This window comes from Anabrus simplex, chromosome 7, assembly GCF_040414725.1.
Source record: "Anabrus simplex isolate iqAnaSimp1 chromosome 7, ASM4041472v1, whole genome shotgun sequence".
NCBI lineage: Eukaryota > Metazoa > Arthropoda > Insecta > Orthoptera > Tettigoniidae > Anabrus > Anabrus simplex.
This window is the reverse complement of record NC_090271.1, coordinates 234,341,557-234,368,828: the sequence shown is the minus strand read 5'-3', so window position 1 is coordinate 234,368,828 and position 27,272 is coordinate 234,341,557. Positions and strand designations below refer to the sequence as shown.

General features: G+C 40.8%; 2 protein-coding genes across 2 annotated transcripts in view; one reads left to right on the top strand and one right to left on the bottom strand.

Annotated features, from left to right (window-relative positions):
• The window catches only part of LOC136877510 (luciferin sulfotransferase), a 141,355-nt gene extending 135,063 nt beyond the window's left edge, over positions 1 to 6,292 (top strand). Inside the window, exons 6-7 of the mRNA XM_067151619.2 lie at positions 203 to 297; positions 2,162 to 6,292. Coding sequence (XP_067007720.2) covers positions 203 to 297; positions 2,162 to 2,455 — 389 coding nt within the window. The 3' untranslated portion in view covers positions 2,456 to 6,292. The remainder of the gene's footprint in view (positions 1 to 202; positions 298 to 2,161) is intronic.
• A 109-nt stretch (positions 6,293 to 6,401) lies between these two features.
• Positions 6,402 to 27,272, bottom strand: part of LOC136877511 (luciferin sulfotransferase) — a 243,989-nt gene continuing 223,118 nt past the window's right edge. The window contains exons 3-7 of the mRNA XM_067151620.2: positions 23,581 to 23,680; positions 18,115 to 18,265; positions 17,506 to 17,626; positions 15,595 to 15,689; positions 6,402 to 8,451 (exon numbers count right to left, since the gene is read on the bottom strand). Of these exons, the coding sequence (XP_067007721.2) occupies positions 8,155 to 8,451; positions 15,595 to 15,689; positions 17,506 to 17,626; positions 18,115 to 18,265; positions 23,581 to 23,680 (764 nt within the window). The 3' untranslated portion in view covers positions 6,402 to 8,154. The remainder of the gene's footprint in view (positions 8,452 to 15,594; positions 15,690 to 17,505; positions 17,627 to 18,114; positions 18,266 to 23,580; positions 23,681 to 27,272) is intronic.

The window sequence follows — 27,272 nt, the reverse complement described above, 5'->3', positions numbered from 1 at the left end:
GCCGAAAACGTCGTAGTTCTGATAAGAAGTTACTGAACATGGGTGCGACAATCAGTCGCTTTACTCTGACTTACAAGGGGCAATCTGTGACTATATTAACCACATTCTCGGTCAGTTCATTTGGTTATCTTCAGATTGTTTATGACTCAGTGAATAATATAATGAATAATTTCATGAACGTCTTCATATTATTGCTTTACAGTTACCTTCTCCCCTTTCTGGTCACATGTTATGAGCTTCTGGAACCGTCGAGATCAGCCTAACATCCTGTTCTTGAAGTACGAGGATATGAAGAAGGTAAGTCATTGTGCATGTTGGATAACAGTCCCGCGTTCCTTACGTTTCTCAGGAGCAGTCGTCTGATCATTATATTTCGTAGAAGCAGTTAAACAATCATTATGTTTCCTTAAACGGTCCTGTGATCGTATTCCTAGAAATAGCACTGAGAATAGTACTGAGAACTATAACATTCCTAAAAAGAGTCCAAGGATAATTAAGTTTCTCAGAAAGAGTCCTAAGAACTATAAAGCTCTTAGAAAGAGTCCTAAGAATTATAAGATTCTTAGAAAGAGTCCTAAGAACTATAGGATTCCTAGAAAGACTCCTACCGGGCGAGTTGGCCGTGCGGTTAGAGGCGCGCGGCTGTGAGCTTGCATCCGGGAGATAGTGGGTTCGAATCCCACTGTCGGCAGCCCTGAAGATGGTTTTCCTTGGTTTCCCATTTTCACACCAGGCAAATGCTGGGGCTGTACCTTAATTAAGGCCACGGCCGCTTCCTTCCAACTCCTGGGCCTTTCCTTTGCCATCGTCGCCATAAGACCTATCTGTGTCGGTGCGACGTAAAGCCAATAACAAAAAGAGAAAGAGTCCAACTATCATTAAGATTCCTAGAAAGAGTCCTAAGAATTATAGGATTCCTATAAAGAGTTCAACTATCATTAAGTTTCCAAGAAAGAGTCCTAAGAACTATAGGATTCCTGGAAAGAGTCTAAGGAATGTTAAGTTTCCCAGAAAGCGTCTTAAGAACTATAGGATTCCTAGAAAGAGTCTAAAGATCATTAAGTTTCCCAGAAAGAGTCCTCAGAACTATAAGATTCCTAGAAAGAGTCCAACTATCATTAAGTTTCCCAGAAAGAGTCCTCAGAACTATATGATTCTTTTTTTTTTTACTAGTTGCTTTACGTCGCACCGACACAGATAGTTCTTATGGCTCTTATGGCGACGATGGGACAGGAAAGGGCTAGGAGTTGGAAGGAAGCGGCCGTGGCCTTAATTGAGGTACAGCCCCAGCATTTGCCTGGTGTGAAAATGGGAAACCACGGAAAACCATTTTCAAGGCTGCTGACAGTGGGGTTCGAACCTACTATCTCCCGAATACTGGATACTGGCCGCACTTAAGCGACTGCAGCTATCGATCTCGGTTATATGATTGCTAGAAAGAGTACAACTATCATTAAGTTTCCCAGAAAGAGTCCTAAGAACTATAGTATTCCTAGAAAAAGTCTAAGGAACATTAAGTTTCTCAAAAAACGGCCATGAGGACTACAAGATTCCTCCATTATACTTCCTGGGACACTCTAGTCTTCATTTCTTTTCCAGGTGCACTTTTATGATCAATAACTTTCCTGGAACGAGCCATATGCACATCAAGTATTCCTTTGGGTTTCCTAGAAATAATATTTTGATTAAATTACCGGAGACAGTTTTTTTATCTGTTCTCATTAAGATTTTCTGAAAGTGCATTTAATTAGAAACAGCATGGAAAAAATCGAGACGATATTGTTAAAGAAACTATACATACGTATTAATTATAGAATGTTATGCCTCTCAGTGCTTAGTCTGCAAGCCTCTTGTCATTCAACTAAGCGCCTTCACAAGAAAGTCTGTGGCCTCGTTTAATTGCCCATCACTTTTCACTGGTCTGGCCATCGTCACCTCAATGACCCCACCATATCTCGTCATTTTGAGTACCCTCCTGCTAATGCTCCGCCTGTTTGAGATGGTACTTCTATGTCTTTTATAGTCCCATATAGTACAAATTATTACAGTATACAGTTCTGTTTCTGTTAGTATGTGTTCCACTTTCATCAGTCCTGTACATCCTCTCCCTACTGACATCCCCACGGTTCCTTATTGACGTGCGTTATGGTTGTCATTACAGGACCTGCCTTCAGTTATCCGCAAGACGGCCGACTTCCTGGGTAAGACGCTCAACGACGAGCAAGTAGAAACTCTCGCGGACCACCTGAGCTTCCAGAACATGAAGAACAACAAAGCGGTGAACTATGAAGCTGTGGTGGAGATCAACAAAGCGCACAACCTCATCGATGCCGATGGTGCATTCATGCGTAGCGGGAAAGTTGGGGAGTGGAAGGCTGTGATGACCCCAGAGCTGAGCGACCTGTTCGATCACTGGACAGAGAAGAATCTCGCCGGAACTGGCCTCGCGCTCTAGTTTCTTCACATCTCAGTGTGTACATTCCATTGTACAGAAACATTATTTTATCTATTCGGGGGATTCCCACTTCCCCTGTCGCCTGCGCTGCGAGCTTGTCTCCCGCCAAGTAATTTGTTGTTACGCACTTTTCGGCACCACAAGCTCCCCTCCTATGCAGTCTGCTGAGAGCTTTATCAGAAGGTTCAGTTTAATCAAGTGTTCACGTGTTTAGTGCTCAGTGTGTTGTTCCAATGCCATTTTCATCACGTGAGCGTGTGTATATAGATAATACCTTCATGAAGTACAGGAAATCTTGTGCGAAAACACGCACTGGTCGCATTACGGCGAAGTGCTTGGTGGGAGACAGGCTCGCAGCCCAGGTGCCCGGGCAAGTGAGAATCCCTCGACTAGATAAAATGATGTTCCTGTAGTTAGACATAACCTCCTTGTTAAGTGTGAATTAAAAGTAGATAGATAATGTTTTCTTTCTGGGGCTTCACACTTTTCTTTAACAGGGTTACCCAGGCGGCTGCGATTCGAATATCGGGTAATGCATGTGAAATTTTTAAAATGGAAAGTCATGAGCCTGTAGTTCAGATTTCACCTAAGACTGGAGGTCCAGGGCTACGTGAACAGCCAAGGAAAGGGATGGCGAACTTCGGTGCCACTAGGTGACATGCGAACACAAATTCTGCGGCACGCCACACAACATACTAATTTTATTTTTTTTAATATGTAGGACAGGTCGAAAATCTAGCAACATTACTCTTTAATAAATTTGTCATAATTCATTCTTTGGACAAATTTTTAACAAATTTTATTAAGTTAAAACAAAAATATACTATATTCCTAAAATTGTACCTGTTTAAAAAATGTAATTTTCAATGATGTTTACAGAATGAAACTATGAAACAAGCAGTCGAATGGATTTATATGTAATACAATCTAATATCTAAATGAAGTCAAATGAGGGGCTTAATGCTGATTTTAAAGGAAACTAACCGATGGCACATTAAACAGTAAAATTTAATAAACAAGATGTTAACTGAGGCGCTAGTCCGAAAAGGTTTGCCATCCCTGGCCTAGGATAAGTTAAAAAAATATAATTTCCACGCTTAGGGAAGCAACTTAGGCCTTGCAGTCCTTACAAAGCATTTTAAAGTCACACCCACTTCCACTCCGTGTTGTAGGTCGCCAGACCCTGCCCGGTACTGCAGACACTTTCACAAGTGACATGCCCTATGCATTTTTTTGCTAGTGGCTTTAAGCCGCACTGACACAGATCGACAATGAGATAGGAAAGGCGTAAGAGTTGGAAGGGAGCGGCCGTGGCCTCAATTAAGGTACAGCATTTGCCTGGTGTGAAAATGGGAAACCACGGAAAACCATCCTCAGGGCTGCCGACGGTGGAATTCGAACCCACTATCTCCAGGATGCAAGCTCACAGCCGCGCGCTCCTAACCGCACGGCCAACTCACCCGGTTGCATTTTAGTTACGACGGTTACCAACTCCATGAGTACAGAAATAGGAAGTGCTCATCAACTGAAGGGTTGGAATAATCCGGGTACAACACGAGCCTGAAATATACACAGCGAGTTTGCTAGGGGATTCGGGGCGCGTAGATAGTGGGTTCGAATCCCGCCTTGAATGTAGTTTCCCGCGGTTTCCCATTTTCACATCAGAGAAGTTCTGTGGTTGAATCTGAATTAAGGCTACAGCGACTTCCTTCTCTGTCCGATCGCTTTCATATCCTACGGCGGCCGAAAGTGCGAGGTTACATCAGAAGAGGTTTTATAAATGTCAATAGTGATGAGGGACCTTGCATGAGCTGTTGAGATCAGCTGAAGTTTGTATTGCCAGGCTCAACGACCTTGAATAGGGTAGGACCTCTTCCGTTCTCTCTCCTCATTAGCGGTTCTTCAGGCCAAAACAATGATCGAGGCTAAGCCGGCTTTTTCTCCCCAAGTTTGCGGTTCGATCCCGGCTTAAACCAGTGCTATTAGAACGTCCTTAAATACGTCAGCTTCGTGTCGGTAGATTTACTGGCACGTAAAAGAACTTCTGCCGGACTAAATTCCGGCTCCTTCGGCGTCTCCGAAAATCGTACTAGTAGTTAGGGGGATGTAAAACCAACAGCATTAACAATGATCACCACCATCAGGGAGTCATAGAGAAGCGTTGAACGGCGGCTCCGAGGCCAATCTCTGAACTTGGCATTGCTTCTTACTTACCTTTTTCAAACCTCCTTTATTCCGACCGTGCGAGCATTGGGTGTGTGAGGTCTCACGATATTTAATTTCTCTGAGGATAGGACCTCTTTCTCCTTTTCCTAAGAGAGGTAAGAGGGAACGACTATCTCGTATTTCGGGGTATTCCTAGTCAACACTAGGGCATTGACTTCACTTGCACGGCCTCACGAGGCTGGATGAAGCCTGCAAAACTTACTATAGAAACCAAACCTGTCTTAAAGTGTCATCACTCGCCATTAAGCCGCGTAGTTCAAGTTGGATGAAGTAAACAAGGAACTAAATATGAAATGATTTGATTTAAGGTCTCGTAGCTTTAAGAAACGTCGAACTGCCAGAATCCTGAAACGAGTGTCTCCTATTTAAACACCATTTAATGCCAACAGACTATTCAATAACCCTGGGTACACATAGGCTGTACAAGCCCTGTCTTTCTTCCTTCCAATATTCAGCACATATACAAGTGACCCATACTCCGTAACATATGACAAGGCAATACTTTATGGAATATGACACACCTGATTGGCATGACATGGGGTTTTATTGACACCAAAATAAAGTAAGTAAAGATTCACTAACAGTGCCTTTTCTGGTAACGTCAACATGACGCGATTGTAGGCGCATCTGACGCCCTCCCTCACGACAGCTCCTTTTAGTCTCATGCGGCATTACTGACATGTTGCTGTCCAGCGCCATCTGTTGGCCTGTTTGTGCACTCGTTGTTGGTGTCAGTAAAACCCCATGTCATGTCAAGCATGTGTGGCCATTTGTACCTGACGTGTTGTTGTCCATCGCCATCTGTTGGTCAGTTTGTGTACTTTATGTTTAGGTCAATGAAACCTCATGTCATAACAACCATGTGTGTGAATTATTATCTCTCTGCCTCCAATATTCCGTGAAGTATTGCCTCGTCAAATGCTAACGGACTTTTTGGATCGTCCTGTATTATTGGTTACATACTGTCCATCATGCATTTCTATGGTGCGATAGATCTATGCCGAGTAAAAATTCTACGATGTAGTGAAAAGTGATAGGCTACGTAAACAGTTATTCCATTTGCCTAATCATCAGGATGTCCTATTTTTGAGATCTTTACTGAATTTAGGACTATGAGGTTGTGGTAAATTCGTAAGTGGACAATGGAAAGTTCACATCACTAGTAACTGGATATTGTCTTGATCCTACTGTAAATACGTAAATTGTTTTCATTATCATCCCTACACTTTTCTGATGATTGTACAATTGATTACTAGCCTGTGCAAATACAGTATTCTTTAGTTACTGATATTACTTAATATAAAGTTATGCAAATACAGACAACTTTGTTGTACATAATCCTTTCTATCATTCCATGTACAGTACATATTAAGTGTCGAAAAAATAACTTGTTATTACGCCTACAACTTGATCTATCAAATATCGTAATTATAGAGAATATCAGTTGAGGAAGAGAGGAAACATTCAAGAGTTTCAAACAAATTGTAACATTTATTACATATGGTATAAACTGTAAGAGAGCTATACATACTGTATATTTTTGTATAATGATATTGTTATTCAATATGTTTGTACTTTGTATATTACAATAATAAAAATGATTTAATGCAATATATGCCAACGATTTCAAAATATTTTTCCTGCTCAAATATTAGTATACATCAACATTTCGTTATAAAATGAAATAACTAGCCTATACATTTGAGTAAAAAAATCAAATAAATGAAATGTACCAACAAGACACCACAAGTTTTGTATCCGCGAAAAGAGGGTGATATTTAAGAGTTGAGCTAGTTAAATCTAGAGTGGCTTATTAAGTAGCACCAGGCAGCACGCTATGCGCTGTGATTTGTGCTTTATTCATTCTAATGTCTTGGGGTCTCTCGGAGGCTACATTGCAACTGTTGAAGCACGCATTTTAAAATCTTCCTGTACTGTATAACAAACTGTATGCCAATAATTAGCCAAACCATAGTTAGTTCTTTAGCAACACGATTATAACATGTTAATTCTCGAACTTTAAACAGTATTACGGCTTCTTAAGTGCTGCGCAACAATTTCAACATATCGATAGCACTTGCTATCTAAATGGGAAGCAGAACTACTGCACGATTTCTCAAGCATGATTTTTTTTTTCTCGGTTTGATGTAGAGTGAGCCACCGAAGGCATGCTCATGGAAACACTACAGTAGCCTCTCAGCTATCCGACTCGTGGCTATCCGGCCTATTTAGCTCTGTAATGCAGTATAATACTTCTCCAAGGCTTCAACAAGCGGGCTCCTGTTTGAACCTTATGTGGTCTTTGAAAATGTTTCATACATATCTTGTGCTTCTGGCACACGTGGAGTCACAATTGTAAGGTACAGTACAGTATTGTTAATACGTATGTAGTGAATATCGAAAAACAAAAAATCTTGAATAAACGAGATATAGCAGCGCTCACAAACAACAAGGAACGCACGTAGAGAGCAGCTCTGTTGGCAACTCTGTGTTCTTTGTTTCATCAGTTGCTTATCGGATGTCCAAAGTGCGTACGTTGGTAAATTGTTTTGTGCGCTCCATTATGTTTTAATTAAAGACTGTGAAATGGATAATAAACTAAAAAGGCGGTAGTGACTATGGATGAGAAACTACGTGCTATAAGGCGACTAGATTCTGGGGTAACAGCCAAAATTATTGCTTTGGAGTTAGGAAAAAGTACAGTTGGAGACTGGAAGAAAAATCGAGCAGAAATTGAGAAGAGGTGTGCTGCCCAAGGTAGTGGAAATGGAATAAAAGTAAACTATGTTGAAAGATACGTAGGTAAGCTAGTATAAGGAAGTTGAGGAAGCATTATTTCTGTGGCAGAAACACTTGCAGAACTCCGGCCAACCGACTTGACTTTCCGCTGCATTAGGCCGGATAGCCGAGAGTATACTGGACTTTGTCGAGGATTGAACCCACGAGCTTTTAAACGTGCTGCCTCTCATAGACCTAAATATTCATCATCTGTGTTATTATTATTATTATTATTATTATTATTATTATTATTATTATTATGAGTGGCTCTCTATATCTTCTCTGTGAACTATTTTCCCTAATTTCTTAATATATTCAATGTTGAATTTGCCTATCGGATGTGGTATAAAGGACAAAGACTTTTCAACGTAAGCATAGAATCTAGACGGTTATGATGTAGGCTTACGAGACAAGAAAGGTTTCTCCTTCCCATACAGTGATAGAAAGCAGCTTGATTAATAACAATAATTCAGTCTTAATCACTTTTTGTCAAATTCATGCCGTATTTGCTTGATTCAGTTGATGTATACTATATTTACCAACACATCTGGCAAGAAATGAGAGATCGTATTTGCAGTCCCTAAACTGTCACTCTTATTAATGTTTTATGCTCAAGCATTAACAATAATCCTTAACTGCTAGTACAGGGGTTCTCTTTAAAACAAGAAAGTAAAACTTAACATCACACTTTGTATCTAGAAACGAAGTCCAGTCCCGCGTAGATTCTCTTCTGTCCAGGAATCAAACCTAGCAGCTAGGTCAGAACTCATGTGGTTCTTCCAATCACCAACCTCTCCTTTCCGTATAAAGTGCAGACCAGAATCCCTCAAGAATGATGGACCATTCTTCTTCTCGAGCATGGGCTCCAAGTTCACAGCTGGGTTCTTCTTCATACTGCCGAAACTTAGATGTTCCTCTAGACGATTTACATCATTTTCTGAGAGTGTTTTTCCCAAGAAATCAGCCGTAGTTCGAATGATGCCCGATAGATCCTGAAAGAAAACAATTTTTAAATACAATATAGAGAGGTATGTACACATTAAAACAATAAGATGTTGGTATTATACGTATCCGAAACTACGTAGGTAGTTCAATAAGTTAAGTAATATAGATTCTCACAATTGAACGATTGTTCTCTATTTCATACCAGAATGGAGTAGAAAAATCAAGGCTTGCCATCACAATTACAAGACCGGACACCATATAATTTACACCGCCCAAATACCTGGCGAGGACAACGGGAATGTGGTGCGATCCAATCAACCACCATTGATCTGCATTCAGGAATGTCGCCCAGGTGGTAGGGTTGGGGACTATGTCCCTGTTTCGGAACACTGTGCCGGTGCACAGTTATGTTCCGCTATTTCGGAACACTGAGTGTCAATTGTTCCGAAACATTCTCAAGCGAGACGGAGATACTTACTCGCTGTCCCGTCAGAAGCGCCACTATGCACTGCTCTTCGCCTACTAGCTGACTGTGCAGTGGGCGCAAGGAACGCGGGACTGTAACTGCGCAGTAGAGAGAACTTCGAGAGGCAACATTACATGCTCCGCGCCAGCGGGAATGTGCCTGTACCGAACGTACTGTGTGGTTGGTGTGTGCCTGTGTGTAGTTATGGCCATTCAGGTGGCAGATTCTCAGTCAGATGTTTACCCAGTTTATTCTTGAATGATTTCAAAGAACTGGATTATCGAAGATCTCTCGGAGTAAATTATTCCACTCACAAGTTCTTCTGCATATAAACGAATATTTGCTCCAATTTGTCCTCTTAAATTGCAACTTTATCTTCGTATTATGCTTTTTCTTCTTCATCTGTTTACCCTGAAGGGTCGGTTTTTCCCTCGGACTCAGCGAGGGACCCCACCTCTACCGCCACAAGGGCAGTGTTCTGGAGCTTCAGACTCTGGGTCGTGGGATACAACTGGGGAGGATGACCAGTACCTCACCCAGGCGGCCTCACCTGCTATGCTGAACAGGGGCCTTGTGGGGTGATGGGAAGTTTGGAAGGGATAGACGAGGAAGAGGGAAGGAAGTGGTCGTGGCCTTAAGTTAGGTACCATCCCGGTATTTGCCTGGAGGAGAAGTGGCAAACCACGGAAAACCACTTCCGGGATGGCTGAGGAGGGAAGCGAACCACCCTCTACTCAGTTGACCTCCCGAGTCTGAGTGGACTCCGTTCCAGCCCTCGTACCACTTTTAAAATTTCGCGGCAGAGCCGGGAATCGAACCCGGGCCTTCGGGGGTGGCAGCTAATCACACTAACCACTACACCACAGATGCAGACTTCGTAAGATGCTACTTTTATAAATTCCACTCAAGCTTATTCGTCTACTAATGTCATCCCACGCCATCTCGCCATTGACAGCTTGGAACGTACCACTTAGTCGCGCAGCTCTTCTTCTTATTCCTAAGTTTTCCCAGCCCAAAGTTGGCAACAGTTTTGTAACACTACTCTTTTGTCGGGTATCATCCACAACAAATCGCGCTGCTTTCTCTTGAATCTTTCCCACTTCTCGAATTAAGTAATCCTGCTAAAGATCCCATCCACTGCGATACCAGTGTCTTATACACCCAGTCCTTAACATCCTTACTTCAACCCGTAAATACCCTAATATCCACATGAAGAGATCTGTAACCGTTAATTACAACCTCGTTTATATGATTACCCCAAGGAAGATCGTTCCTTATACCAACCCCTAGGTACTTCAAATTCAGAGGACGTCTTTCCAAACCTTACAACCAGACTTTTTAATCCCGTTTATCATCTGTCCATCTCAAAACATTGTCGAGGTGTCCGGCTCCATGGCTAAATGGTTAGCATGCTGGCCTTTGGTCACAGGAGTTCCTGGTTCGATTCCCGGCGGGGTCGGGAATTTCAACCATAATTGGTTAATTTCGCTGACACGGGGCTGGGTGCATGTGTAGTCTTCATCATCATTTCACCCTCATCGCGACGCGCAGGTTGCCTACGGATGTCAAATCAAAAGACCTGCACCTGGCGAGCCGAACTTGTCCTCGGATACTCTCGGCACTAAAAGCCATCCGCCATTTCATTTTTCATTGTCGAGGTCTTTTTTATAGTCACTCACAATCTTGTAACTTTATTACTCAATGCAGTATCATAACAACCGCATCTTTAAATATAAGGAAGCATAAAAGTCCAATAACACTGCTTTGCGTAATACCCTCCCCCCTCTCAATCATTGCATTATCACATAAATCTTCACCTACTCTTCATACTGTATGTAGCCTCCCATTCAGTCACCCTCTTGTCAAGTCCAGTAGGCCTATCCCTCATTTTCGTCACAAGTCTCTCATGATCCACCCTGGATAAGTCAGTCGTGATACAGTCCATTTGACTACCTTGTAACCTCGCAAAGGATTGGTTTACTGTGTAGCCTACCTAGTAAGTGTGGAGGTCATTGATTGATTGATTTAGTTATTGTTTTAAAGGACAAAATCTATATAAAAATAAGAGTTTTGTGTGTGCATTGCTCGGAATTGTATATCTTTATATCTTTACCGGACGAGTCCAAAGTAACAAGAAAATGCACTTTTAAATTTTCCGTCATTTCTGTATGTATGTATGTATGTATGTATGTATGTATGTATGTATGTATGTACGCTCGTCACGAGAAAACGGCTGAAGAGAATTTAATGAAAATCGGTATGTTAAGTCAGAGAATGAGCCACTAAAATCTAGGCTATAAATCATTTTATTCACGCTGAGTGAAATGGTACTTTACAGGAAGGCCTAAAATTTAATTCTCAAATATTTATGTTATTAGTGCTCCTGTCGATAAATACTACACAACTGAAGTTATATAGAATTAAATTTACGATAATTTATCTTCTACATTTTTACCGTACCGGCTGTGATGACACAGCCATTCATGAATTTGTATTTTCGTTGCCAAGTCAATATCAACGCTGAGCCACTACCAAATGGGTAAACAGAATTTAATGAAAATCGGTATGTAGAGTCGAGGAATAAGAAACTACAGTCTAGGATATAAATAATTTTATTCATCCTGGATGAAATGGTAGTTTAGGGGAAGGCGCCTAAAACTGACTTTTTAAATAGCTATGTTATTGGTCCTATCGATAGGATACTACACAACAAAAGTTATAAAAAAATAAAACCAAACCCCATGGCAATACAGCCCTTGAAGGGCCTTGGCCTACCAAGCGACCGCTGCCCAGCCCGAAGGCCTGCAGATTACGAGGTGTCGTGTCGTCAGCACGACGAATCCTCTTGGCCGTTATTCTTGGCTTTCTAGACCGGGGCCGCTATCACACCGTCAGATAGCTCCTCAATTCTAATCACGTAGGCTGAGTGGACCTCGAACCAGCCCTCAAGTCCAGGTAAAAATCCCTGACCTGGCCAGGAATCGAACCCGGGTCCTCCAGGTAAGAGACAAGCACGCAACCCCTACACCACGGGGCCGGTCAACAAAAGTTAGATAATACAAGTTTCGATCATCTATGTTTTATCCAGTTTACCGTACCGACTGTGGTAAGAGTGGTATTTCAGAGTCGGAAGAAAACTAAATGTGAAGGCCTACAATGTTGAAAGCTCATAACATAGATCAACAATAACATTACATTGACCATTGTTTGTTGTGATGTTCTTTGTCTATTATGCTGCTACTCTTCTCCGATAGATGGGATGATGGCTGCGTATCGAATATTGGCGGGAAATAGCCAAGGGTTAGAAAACTTTAGGTTCTTTACCATGCCTTTCCTCTGGTTCATAAATTTTATAATACTACTGGTACGTAACACACTGGTTCATCACAGTATTCCAGCAAATCGATCCCTACTCTGACGCACTGATTTGAATGACAAGTACGCAAACTTAACGGAATACGGTAGAGAAGTGTTAACAGCTGTCTGCGGCCTGGTCATTTCAGCTCTGGAACTTTGGACTGTTAGATCGGCAGCGTAGTACTGTTCGTTAAAAGTGAGGATATACGTGGTTTTTCATTTGATCGAGTATTTCATATGACAGCATTGCTTTTAAGCGCGACATTTCTACTGACGTCATTGTAATGACCTATGTTGATTTCATTCGGAAAAACTACTAAGACAGTCTTTCTGAGGATGTAAAAAGGCGGGTGGGGACTGAGTGTCTGCCGTTATAATGAAAATTCTCCAACTTGATTGTGACTGATGGTCGGATAGAGGGCCTACCATTACAATGCAAATTCTCCAGCCCAATATTTACATGAGGAAAGACGTTTGTGACTTCCCCATCGCGTTTCTGGGATAACGGTAAGAGCTATGCAATTTAATACAATCTTACCCACAACGTGTATACTACCTAACCTAGAATTCTGTATACAATGTGGAATTCCGTAGCGAAGCACGGGTACATCAGCTAGTAATTTCCATATCAACCCCGGTGTGGCAGTATGCTTGAAAACATATGTCAATGCGTTGTCTGTTAAGCACTGTCCTATATAAGTTACATATCACATGATCCTTCCGAGATTTGATCGCAGGGTTCAATGATGAATAACCAGGGATGAAATAAAAACAAAGCTCCTCAATGTGGTGAGGATTAATGGATGAAATAAAACAAAATAAAGCTCCTAATAATAATAATAATAATAATAATAATAATAATAATAATAATAATAATAATAATAAGGACTGCTGACCTTTACACATCTGTGCGTCATTTCTTACTGCGGCTGGAGCATTATATACACGCTTTTGGCGATTGTCGCGTTTTGTACTTCACTTCTGTAAACAAATCCTTCATATGGCCCCAGATGTACAAATTCCAGGGTTTTGGAGCTGGCCAATGTACAGGACCATTTCGACCAATCGAGTGGTGAAGAAATATGAGGGGGGTCACCATCATGTCTCTAGGTATGTTCAAGTTCCTGAGAAACTGCAAGTAGCGTTCACCTGTCACACGGGGTGGGAGTACAAAAGGACCAATAATTATGTCCTCAACAATTCCTACTCATACAGTTGTGCCTGTGGTTTTCTATACTTCAGATATGAATTTATGAAATTTCCGTTCTCTATCTCGTGTGAAAGGAGATTCCTCAGTGGCAAATAGTCTGGTCAGAAAATCCAGCTGTTGCATCCTCAACCTACAACAATTCCTTCACTGTTGTGGCCAGCCGTGAATGGAACTTCCTTCCGCAGGAGGTCAGAGGGATATCAAACCACGGAAGATTTAAAAGTATGTGTTCAAAATATCTCTATGAAACGAGCTCGTAGTGCGACAGTCTTCTTCTTCTTCTTCTTCTTCTTCTTCTTCTTCTTCTTCTTCTCCTCCTTCTTCTTCTCCCCATGCTTCTTCTTCTTCCTCTTCTTATTATCATTATTATTATTATTATTATTATTATTATTATTATTCATCAGTAGTGTTAGAAAGTACTCAGCTGTGGTTTTCCTGCATAGTTGTCCTTATCCCTATCCCCATTTTGCAATGTTTTTCACCCACAGCAAACACATGAAAACTGAACATTCGTCAATGTGATATACTTCTGGAATTGGACAAATTAATTGTAAATATTAGTAGGTTTATCTACATTATTATTATTATTATTATTATTATTATTATTATTATTATTATTATTATTATTATTATTATTATTATTGAAATTGTAATTCGTTCTTTGTTGTATGTTAATTTCTTCGCAGGAAGCAAAATGTTAATTTATATTGTGTATTATAATAGTTATTTTTATGTACAGCAGGATAGCATAGTACCGTAGTAATTTGTTTCAGTCTATTTTTTCATTTATTCAGTATGTTATATATTTTTATGTTAATTATGTATTTCACTGGTTAAGTGTAAGATAGGGACACGTGTCCCTAACTTTGCCAGTTAAAATAAATCATGTCTATCTATCTATCTACACGTTCCCTACGTGTTCGATGTACAATATAGTGAGACAAAGCAACCTCATCGGCTATTCTTCGGTCGAGAAAAAAATGAAATCACACATTTCACGATTTGATAAAATATTTCACCTGTACTCAGAGCTCGTACTCGTGCATTGCCCTAAAACATTGCACAGCCTTAGAGGGGAGGGCGACCTGGAGAAATCAAAACTGCACCCTGTATTTCTCCTTAATGTATCTATACATACCCTTCCATTTTTCACTAAAACTTACATGACTGCCAATTATAGTTGCCATCATGCCCTTAACTGACAATTTACGGCCATATTCAAACCCCTGGTAAGTTCTTTTATCTCTCCTTACTTCCACTACCATTTTAACACTATTTCTTTCCAACCTCACGTTGTCCTTAATCTCTTTATTTCTCTGTTATAATAAAGTGGGCATTTTTACCAGGTACAGTCAGCCTTACAAAAATTGCTCGTCCCAGAAGATGACTTTCTTCCAAAACGCTCTTGTTGAAAAAAAGGATGGACATATTGTGCAGACGGTCGGCCACCGACTATCCACAGTTTATGGATATCCTCGCGTTTTGAGAATGAATAAAATGATTTTCTTGCCGGCCATTTTTTGTGGCGCTGAGTGTACATACTTGTTATAACACTCCTCAACAATTGATTGAAATCCATCCCACAAATTGTTTAAGATTTTATTTGCCATTTTCCATTGATGATAATTTGACAGTTTTGGGTGTAGAAGATGATGACGACCCTTCCTGAAGTCATATGTTTCAGCCTGTATTTCAACTTGTACTGCAAAGAAACTTGAACGGGTGTGTGTTTGCACAATCGGCGCTCGACCGCTCGCCAAAAGCCTTCTGACACGCCGCTCCTCTCTTTCACATGCCATTTGTTGCTCATATATGGTGATATTTTGGGTTAAAAATAATATTTTTGCTCTTCTTCGCTCCAGAAAGTTGTCAAGAACTCGAAGACACGTCACACGGCGCGCTGGAGACCAGAATCGCACATTGTTAGGCGCAGTGCTACTGGATCTCTTGATCACGTCACATGTGTTGTTAAAATGTTCATGTTCTTGTGATGTCCAAGTAAAGAGGTATTATAAGTCAAGACGAGCAGATTGTACGAGCTGTTGTGTCTTATTTTCTGAACTTCTTGAGTGTCAGCTTTTGTCAGAAATACAAGCATTTAGTAAAACTATTATGTATCTCATTGAAAGAATGAATTATGTTACACAACATACTTACTCTCTTCATCTCTTCATACGTAAGGAAGAGGATGTTTGGTTCATGTCGCCTGCTCCAGAAGCCCAGGATGTGGTTCCAAATGGGTCCCATGGGAGCTGAAATGGAATGAGATGTCAGAAACTACCAACATTTACAGAAGCTGATGAGAGTTTTCTGGAGCAATGTTTTTCTGAAAATATACATAACTTGTTGTAAATAATAATAATAATAATAATCGTATGGCCTCAGCTACCGTGTGCAGACATTTCAATGTGACGCCATCTGACTGTCTGCTCGTCAATTTCGACGTTCCGTTTCACTCTAGGCCCCCGCTAGATGGCAGACCGAGTAAACCGAAACTCTCTTGGGCGTCTATGGCTGAGATTTAATTAATTTTGTCAGGTAAACACCAAGTGTGTCACCAGAGATCTTTTACATGCCGACATCGTACGACATGGAGTGTAATGTTGTAATGGAATGTCAAACATGTGCAGCTGGTTGAACATAAATGATAATATAAACAGAGTTTAATATAAGAAGTGACCCAATTCTTTTCACTTTCTATGTCCTATAACAAACCAAAGCTACAGGCCTGACGGGTCTTGGCTTATGAAGCGACCGCTGTTCAACTGCAGATTACGAGGTCTTCAGCGCATTAATCCTCTCAGCCGTTATTCTGGGATTTCTAGAACAAGACCGCTATCTCACCATCAGATAACTCACGATGGTTGAGCTCTCAAAAACAGAACATTATAAATCTCAGTTCCATCAGTATTGATGTAAGGTCTGCTTGCTCCACATTGCCAAGGACTTAGACACTGAAGAAAGGCCATAGTGCATAAATCCTCCACGAGAGAGCATTACAAGTTTGAGTGCACAATCATTTCTCGCTGCTAGCAGCTTGTGAGCGGTCGGGAGACGCAACGTGTATAACCTGTTCCATTGAGACAGTATTATTGTGCGTTTAATGGAGAAACGAGACACAGCGCCGACAATGGTTCGTAAACGTGTTCGGAAGCCGAAAGGTTATGCCAGGGAAATAGGAAACGTTAGATGGAATGCCGGTCAGAGCTATTGGTTTGGAACATCTCTATAGTCCGCAGAGGCCAATATAAACAAAACGAAACAAAAAAAAAACAAAAAAAAGAAACAATATAATCTCGATCTTTTGAAATGTATTTCACCAGTCCATCATGAATTTTTTATGACTTTGACTACGACACAAGGGGTTGAGGACAAGGGCCCTCTAATGAACGATTTAGAGTAATACAGTATTCGCTTAATCATGGAAGGTCTATAGTTTGTTTACGTTAAATATTTCATAATGACACGAGTACATCAATATTACAGGCATAGGAGATACTGTTTACTTTCATTTTCACATGTTTCTTTCAAGAATAATATGATATCAGTTACATAATTTCGTTAATAATATGACTATATAAATGGTATCTGGAATAATAAATAATAAATGTACTGTATTTCCTTCCAAATGTTTGTATGCCTTTATTTTGTTTCCACGTCCAATTAAATATTCACTGAATGTTATTTATTCAGAACGTCCTCTTAATCCTCATTCTTTCCAAATATTTCAGCATCTGTAGTGAGCAGAGGTACCAGAATTTTATACACGTACGAAAGTTTAAATCATTTTTCCTCAAAATTGTTCTTTATGACATACACGACTTGACGACCAAGCAGTCCATATGTACCCCTGAGGTACATGTGGAGGCCATCCTAGCGTAGTTCCCTGTGTCCTACCTACCCACCCATTAGGATCTACAAATCTCACTCCCAGTTTCGTGCAAGCCAGTGAGCTGTGTTCCACTATTTACTCTTAATTGAAGAAGAAGAAGAAGCTACGATGGCATTATAAACAAGATCTATACAGAGCAAATCTCAGGCCGCGGTGGTGGGCGGGTAAGTACTTACCCCTGTCTCGAAGGAACAGTTCACAGAAGTCTTCAAAGGATCCTTTGAGGTTGTGGATCAGCATGCAGTAGTGGTAGAAGGAAACACACATGTCCTTCGGATTGCGAGCGACGTAGATTATCTGTTCGAAACAAGAAGACCACACATTTTACTTGTAAGTTTTACATCGGAATTAGGGAGTAGGACAGTAGTGGGAATATAACACGGGTTTATATCTCGAGTCGAGTTCGACAAACAACATGCCGGAGAAGGTTCAGTGTATTTCATTCGAGGAGTCTGTGAAGGACTTTGGTTTACTGTCCAATAGATTACTGTATGTGAAGGAACAGTATTGAGAGCTGCCTAGCCGAGAGACTTCACTCAGCCTACAGTAGACCTAACCGCTGTATACCGCCGAGGTTACAGACAGTGCACTCCCATATCGCCTTCGTCACCTGTATGGAGCATACATTAATGTTCAAGTGTCTCAATGTTCCCTCTCAGCTGAATGTTGGGGAATTGTTTTTGACCCTTTAAAAATCCCACAAATATGTCATTAATTCTGTTCGTTGTTGTCAGGGACGTACATCAGGGACAAATAATGCGATTTGTTTAAAATAAACAGCATACCTTTGGTTTGACTGTGCTCAGCTGTGTTGGCAGCAGCTCCCACGGCAGGTGAGTCTTGAGGTACCTGGGAGACGGCAACAGTTGTACTGACTCTACCGAGTTGAGGTCTTTCTTCCACTCCCCTGGCTCGTGCGACAGGACAGCACTCAATCTGTAAACACGGGGAGATATGTCACTCCAACCTTCTAGAGACATAGGCCTAGTGAAGTGAAAATGTACAAATAGTTTTATTTGAATGTAATTAGGACTGAGGACAAATACCGTACACATTTTAATCAAGTACGAAAGTGTTAAAGCCCGGGGTTCGGTTAACAAGCTAGAATAGCCCTACCTACACAACGGACCCTTGTTCAGTTTATGTTAAAGTGCGTTATTGGTGTATCTCTGAAATTAATAATATAACAAACGGACAGCCTGGAATTATTTGGAAATTGGCATATACAAAGGAATGTAAGTTATAGGTTTGAAACGAACTCTTGGTTTTCAAATAATTCCGGTTATTCAGATTCACCTCTGAAGCAGGTGTGAACCCCTCACAACTTTTGATATCATTGGCATTTGCTCAGTTCATTGCCTCTAACAGGTGACAAACCGGCAAAACAACGCACAAGATCTATATATCTATCTTGAGGTATGGCACATGGAAAGTTCGATGAATATTTCGGCAGAGGGTTTCCCCAGTCTGTCTATCGCTCTGAACATGATATAAACGTGTCAGTCTGCCAAATCATCAGCCTCACAAGACATAATCGAAGGAGGTGTATATAAACAATGATGGAGAAAAATTCTCACAGCATTGGAAAATAAATATCGTGAGAGTCCAACTTATACCGACCGAGTCGGCTACGCAGTTCGCTGTGAGCTGCATTCGGGATGTGGTGGATTCGAACCCCACCTTCGACCACTCTGAAGATAGTTTTCCGTGGTTTCCAATTTTCAGACCAGGCTGTACCTTATTTTAGGCCGTCGCCACTAAATTCCCAACATCAGCCCTTTCCGCCCTTTCATCGCAAAAAACCTTCCGTGGGTTAGTGCGATGTTAGAGATCCATACTATTTCATATGAAAATCGCGGTTGTCACTCATGATAGGAGCATAGCGGCCTTCTCGTCAACACAACATTTTATTTATTTATTTATTTATTTATTTATTTATTTATTTATTTATTTATTTATTTATTTATTTATTTATTTATTTATTTATTTATTATTTTCTGTACATGGCGGGGCTCAGGCCATGAAGCCTGCTAATATGCCAAACCACGTAATATAATATAAAATAATATACTGAGCATTATAACTACTTAAAATTAACAGTAAATTGAGTATAATTTAATGTAAACGTAAAATGTAATTTAACTGAAAGTGAAAGTATCATGAAAATAATTTTAACATTATTAAATGAATGTACAGTGTTTACTATTATTAAAACTAAATCTCGAAAAATTTATACTATAATGCTACTGCCCTTACATTTACATTTTATTTGTTTATTAATCTAACATTTGAGGGTGATTTTTAGAGTAATTAATCTCAATGTAGATAAAATTTCAAAAATGACGTCGCTATAATGAAGTCGCAAACACACACTTACAATGTGTGGAATAACATCCTTTTCATGCAGAAACATGTATTTATGTGTGTAGATTCTGGTACCGTTCTTACCTCATTTTGTCAAAATTTGGAATAAGGCCCCTTCAAAAATGACTGTATCAACGACATTTTAATAGGCGTTAGACTACTGGAATTTTCTCCTGAAATAGCGCTCTGTAATATGCTCGAAATAGGGTCCTTCGCATATAAACACTCTCAAATACTAGCTGTACGAATCGGTATTCGGTATTCGATCCCACGCCCTTCATTGTAAAGGACGAGCAACTGGTCTGCATTCATTAATATCTAAAGAAAAGAAAAAAATGCAAAAGTCAATCTTCCACTGATAAAACGTCAATTGGCGGTTCTTCAAAGCAATGTGATGTCTCTTACGTAGTACCAGCTCGTAGCCGAGGGACCTATTGAGTAATCTGTTTTGCTGGAAAGGTGCGCAGTTGGACACGACTTCCGGAAACAACAGATTAAACATGAGTATCCGGGAGTATGTGTCCATAGGAGGAAGAGAATCACAAAAGTCAAGGAAAATATAAAAATTTATATCGACTGCATCTAAATATGTAAAACCTGTCGCATCGGGTATGGTACTATTATTGCACTCGGCCATGTCAGGAACTACCGCTTCGTTACATACGCTGCTCTGTCGCCTAGTACAGTAGTTCACTGTTCAATTAGAATTCCTTGGCCACACAATGGTTCTTTTCACTCTAACATTCCGTGGAGTTATATTTATTGTATTGCTCAATTTTATTTTTACACTTGCAGTGCTGACAAATTCTTCTCTACAATTCATCTCGTCTTTTCGGCAATAAGAGATTATTTTTTGACTGTGAACTTGCTGCTCGCCCCACTTTCCTCTGCCCACTGCAATAAACAAATACTAGTGCCACCTCGCTCAAGTGCAAGTGAACTAACTTTGCTTTGCTACGATTTTAAATTGAATATTATCTTTCAAAGAATTGAAATTTAGGGAATCCCTGTGTCGGTGAAGCCTCTCATTTCGTACGTCAAACCATTTTGGACCGAGCTCGATAGCTGCAGTCGCTTAAGTGCGGCAGTATCTAGTATTCGGGAGATAGTAGGTTCGAACCCCACTGTCGGCAGCCCTGAAAATGGTTTTCCGTGGTTTCCCATTTTCACACTAGGCAAATGCTGGGGCTGTACCTTCATTAAGGCCACGGCCGCTTCCTTCCCACTCCTAGCCCTTCCTTGTCCCATCGTCGCCATAAGACCTATCTGTGTCGGTACGACGTAAAGCAACTAGCAAAAAAAAAAAAAAAAAATTTTGGAGGAACGTTTTTTTGTATTTTTATTTTTACTTCCGCATCTAACCCTGATTTGATCGCCTAAGTTAGATCCGGAGTATTTTAAAAAGCAATTGACATCTAGGATATAGAAACGACCATCATGTGACATGTGAACCATCTACATTACAGGGTCTCGGAAATAAAATGAAATGGCATATGGCTTTTAGTGCCGGGAGTGTCCGAGGACATGTTCGGCTCGCCAGGTGCAGGTCTTTTGATTTGACGCCCGTAGGTGACCTGCACGTCGTGAGGAGGATGAAATGATGAAGACGACACATAATACCCAGTGCCTGCGCCAGCGAAGTTAATCAATGATGGTTAAAATTCCCGACCCTGCCGGGAATCGAACCCGGGACCCCTGTGACCGAAGGTCAGCACGCTAACCATTTAGCCACGGAGTCGGACAGGGTCTCGGAGATACAGTGAGTGTTCGCCTTTATGTTTACTTATCAGGCTCGATTGGATAGACTTCCACGAATGTTCGTTTGATGGACCCTAGGAAAATATTAACTGTCTGACGTAATCGATAGGATAGGATATTACAAACAGTGGCCGCAACACGGCATAACACAAAAGTGAAGCCTCAGTTTAGGAGGAACGCTTTATGACTAATCCACACCAAAGTTAATAAACAATGCTAACAAAACAAAGTGAATAAACAATGTTAATGAAAACATTTCTCAACATAGTTAATAAACTTTTGTTAGCAAACTTCTTCAACATTATGTCCACACCAAAAAAGCTGTTTGTCAGGTTGCGATGCATAGGTTTAGGAAGAAGAAAATAGACGCAATGTGTGGCAAAGAAAAATATTGGAAAGGAGATTAGAATTAATTTTGGAGAGGACACCTATGTCAGAACTTCTAACTCATGATACAGCAGGTTTTCAAAATTTTCTTGAGAATGCCCCCATATGAATTTCAGCTCTTGTTGACAGTAATTGGGCCTGAAATTTCAAGAAATGATACAGATTATCTGGAAGCCATCTCCACTAATGAAAGGCTAGATATAACTTTAAGATTCCTAGCAACTGGTACCTTGTATACTTCACTCACATATTTGTCTAGAGTATCAAAGCAAGCATTTTCAGTTATTGTGCCTCAGGTGTTTGAAGCTTTATACAACAATCTAAAGAAATCGGTAAAGGTACGGAATAAAGAAAAGATTCATTTAACCTACTTAGGATAATATTATCTTGATGATATACAAATGATTATGGAAGGTTAGGTTAGTCAGCGAGGTGCGAAGCTGGAATTCAAACCACATTAGAACGCAGGTAAAATAATATCACACAGAATAAAAAATACTGTGTATTAGAATTTTCACTTGCAATTTGATACGGTAGTCAATTTTTAGAAGAAAGCATCGTATTCCGCACTACGAATTTGCGTGCCCTAATTGCGTCCTTGTGCATGTGTGAACCGAAATGTTAACGAAAACACGAAAAGTTTCATTCACAAAAGTTAAAAATATTTCGTTTACGAACACGCCATATTGTTTATTAGCAGTAAAAAATGTTCATGAACATTGTTGATTAACAGTGTTTATTAATAAAATTGCCAACGGCCGTAGCCGTGTTGAAACACCGGATCCCGTGAGACCTCCGAAGTTAAGCAACATTGGGCGTGGTTAGGAGTTGGATGGGTAGCCACGCGCTGTTGGTGGGGGCTAAGGGAATGGAGGAGCGGAAAGGAACTGGCCACCCTACCGCACGTAAACTCCGGCTCAGGAACACCTCTGCGGAGGTTCGGACCTGCCTTCGGGCAGAATAACCTTTAACGAAAGCATCTTGGTGTGGACGCAACTTTAGAGTGCAATACTCCTTAAACTGGGCTTCAGAAAATCTGACTTTCATTGATTGCCGTCCACTGTGACATCTTTTCGCACAGGACACACAGGCTTCAGCGTGAGTTTGCCAAGACGGCTGCTGCCCAGTCAGGTGGGCTGGAGTGGCACGTGGTCAGCGAGACACATTACCAGGTCCTACTCAAGACTATCAGTCCTGAATTGAGGTCCCTGGACTGGCCGGGAATCAAACCCGAGGTGTCTGTGTAAGAAGCACCACGAGGCTACGGCCACTGGTAGGTTGCATCAGAGACACAGGGACCTAGTCGGTCTGTCGGCTCACCTTCGAAACCTCTGTATTCACTGCACTCATACACGGGTGCCGATATACATACTGACTCTCATTAATGGCATTGTAAGCTGATACAATTCTCAAATCCTCAGAGTAAGTTAACAACTTAGCTGCAATGAACAATACAACATGCTTGCTAAGGATGTTTGTGTGAGCTACCAGAGGACGGAAATAAACAAACTTAACGCTATCACGAGCAGGGGAAAGGTCAATATGTGTGACATAACAACTGTCTGCTGGAGCGAGAATCTCCTACCCAAGTCGTGCACAAGGCAACAAAGACGTCAGTGAACTAATTGCATTATAGCTGTAAGAAGCAAGAGTTGGGTGTACAAAGTTAGAGTGAGAAGGCTTGCTAGTTTAATACCAGACTGAAAGAGGTAGATCTTCATGAGAAAGACTAAAGCTCTTACTCGAGAAGAGGACTCCTCGTTAGCTGTGGGACCGTCTTGGCACGCTCGAAATCCAGATCATTTCCAATCAGCCACACCATCTCCTGGGCCCATGTGCTCCCTGTAAACACACAAAGAATAACACTGTAGTTGTTATACAAAGGAATATGTTAGGCTAGGGGTCTTGTCCAGACACGAACTCCAGTGCCTTTTTTCCCGGACCTGCACGGCGTAACCTATACGATGTCGAGTAAGAAAGAAAGGGAAACCATTACAATTAAAAAACAGTAAAATATTTTAGAGAGTAATGTACAACACAATAGTTGCTCCACAGATGACTGAAGAGTATTTTGAAGAAAAGAGAGCAAGCATAGATGACAATTACTTAGTTTCTTTCTAGTCTGCAGCCTCTTCGTGCCTCAGTTAGTAGTTGGCTGCTCACGAATTTAAAAATAGCACTTTGTTTAGCTATCAGTGTAAATTGTCATTTCTGTCATGAGTGGCTACGACTCCTAAAATCGCATCTTCAAACCTGAATTGAGTCGGTTAGTTCCAAAACTCAACATGTCCATGTTAAAGTGAATTGAGAAAAAATGAAGAAATTTTTATCAATGTTTATATCCGGATTAAAACGATGATAACGTGTATTGTGATAAAGGCAATTGTTATGATTGAAATAACAACAATGACAATAATACAGGATTTCACTAGAGTTAAATAATCATGAAATTTTGTTGATGTTCAGTTTTGGAAAGTACAAGTGGACATGTTTAGTGTTGGGAGTTGGAACAAACAACAATGGACATAATGTGTTTTGGAATAGATTCTGAGGGAAGTTGCACACTTAATACAATTAAACATTCGTATTTTCACGTTTTTTCGACAGCTATTACTTTATGACAACGCTATATTTTACAGTGGGAAAACGGGAATATATATATATATATATATTAAACGAATCAACGACTTCCCGCAATTGCAGGTTGCCACAATGGACAAAGTAAAGCATATCAGGATACAGAATGTTTTATCACATAGAGAAATAGCGGTGATACAGATCTTTTAAATTATGGAGGTCCGAACAAATGAGATTTCAGGATGTGTACAGATCCACGAATGGTAGTGGTAACTATTCTTTCAATGCTGTTCATAGGCAGGTCGAACTGCTTCCAGAATTCTATGAACAAGGCAGGTATTGTGCCACGAGCACCAACCATTAGGCTGATAATCTCTACTTCATTCAGCTGGTATTTATCTTTGTAGAACGGGATGGTGGGTGCGTAAATGTTCTGCTTTTCAAAGTGAACTTCAGTAGACTGGCCGACATGGTGCTCGAATTCGATGATCGGATCGATATTGAAGCCTTTCTTGTCGTTATCTTTAGAGCCAATTATGTCAATTCGTCTTGTAATGTGATTACTTCAACGTTAAGAGTAAATTAATATTATCTTCTTGGAGAACACTTCGAAATAGCATCACTGTTAATCATTGATTCTCCTTCTTCGGATTAATTTCTCAATGCATCCAAATATTCTGGGTTATAAAAGAATGTCCTGGTACCGGCAAAACTCCAAGTACCGTACTGTTTTCCTGTGATTTGCAGCGTCACTTTTCAATCCTCATAATTTGATCTCGTTTGCTGTCGGCCTGTTATATCTACGCTGACGTACAGACATCTCTTGATATGTTCTTATTACGTTCTGGCTTAGCAACAGTAATGCTGTTTTCATAGACTCTAATCACTTGTTCACCGTCCATTTCACTAGTTATAAAAGCTTCGTGAGTGAGCACACTGGCTACAGAAAGAAGTCATTGTAGATGCATTAAACTACGCATTAACATCAAATATTTCTTACAACAAAAAGGTTCGTTCTGTTACCAAGTTACTTTGAACATGTCAAGTTAAGGAACAGAACATGTTGTGGATAGAGATGGGCAAAGTTGTTCTTTTCTGGAGCAGTTCCAGTTGTTTCTGTTCGCAAAAAATACTATGTTCCGAATAACAGTTCCAAAATAACTGTTAAAGGTTTAGGCAGTGGGGAATTAGAAAATGTCAACGAACCTCATCAATGCTAATTCGAAAGTTGTTGACTCACTGCTAGTTTCATGCTTAAATTTTAATGTCTCTAGAAAACGCTAAAACATGGTTTTATCACAACAAATTGGCTGTTAATGAAAACTGAAAAAGAAACACCTTAATTAAATTGCAGCAATTTTCAGGTTTGTTCTGTTGTTAAATGTTTTATTTTTCAAGTATTTTATAAATTTTCTTTAATCATGAATTAGTTTCGAGAGACAGAAGAACCTAACAGTTATATATTTGATTAACGTTTTTATCTGGCAAAAGAATGCAGGTATTGGAAAATATGAATTACGCACGTACTGGTACGTACGCCTTGTTCAATAACATTTGGAATATTGACATTGCCGTGTTTTTATATACAGCTTATGTATATATAGCCTATTTCTAACATTCCTAATGCACACATTGCAGCGGATAGCTCGATAGCTGCGGTCGCTTAAGTGCGGTCAGTATCCAGTATTCGGGAGATAGTAGGTTCGAACCCCACTGTCGGCAGCCCTGAAAATGGTTTTCCGTGGTTTCCCATTTTCACACCAGGCAAATGCTGGGGCTGTACCTTAATTAAGGCCACGGCCGCTTCCTTCCCACTCCTAGCCCTTCCCTGTCATATCGTCGCCATAAGACTTATCTGTGTCGGTGCGACGTAAAGCAACTAGCAAAAAAATGCTTTGACGATGCACGAGGTTTAACGCAGCGAGAATTCATGCGAATAAAAGATTTAAAAATCAGTGTCATGAATATTTACCGCGGATTCGCTGTCTGTCAAAATGCTGACTAAGATGCGCGCCTCTTACAATTTTATATTTCGTGGGTTCTCTTCCCCGTTATTAAACTAATCCAGCTGAGTGCAGGCGATACGGAACACTGTTCTTTCGGAACAGGGTGTTGCTACACCTATCTCTCTGGAGTGCTGGCGACACGGAACACTGTTCTTTCGGAAAAGGATATTGCTAGACCTATCTCTCTGGAGTGCTGGCGACACGGAACACTGTTCTTTCGGAACAGGATGTTGCTAGACCTATCTCTCTGGGGTGCTGGCGACACGGAACACTGTTCTTTCGGAACAGGATATTGCTAGACCTATCTCTCTGGAGTGCTGGCGACACGGAACACTGTTCTTTCGGAACACGATGTTGCTAGACCTATCTCTCTGGGGTGCTGGCGACACGGAACATTGTTCTTTCGGAACAGGATGTTGCTAGACCTATCTCTCTGGAGTGCTGGCGACACGGAACACTGTTCTTTCGGAACAGGGTGTTGCTAGACCTATCTCTCTGGGGTGCTGACGACACGGAACATTGTTCTTTCGGAACAGGGTGTTGCTAGACCTATCTCTCTGGAGTGCTGGCGATACGGAACACTGTTCTTTCGGAACAGGATGTTGCTAGACCTATCTTTCTGGAGTGCAAGCGATACAGAACACTGTTCTTTCGAAACAGGGTGTTGCTAGACCTATCTCTCTGGAGTGCAAGCGATACGGAACACTGTTCTTTCGGAGCAGGATGTTGCTAGACCTATCTCTATGGAGTGCTGGCGACACGGAACACTGTTCTTTTGGAACAGGACGTTGCTAGACCTATCTCTCTGGAGTGTTGGCGACACGGAACACTGTTCTTTCGGAACAGGATGT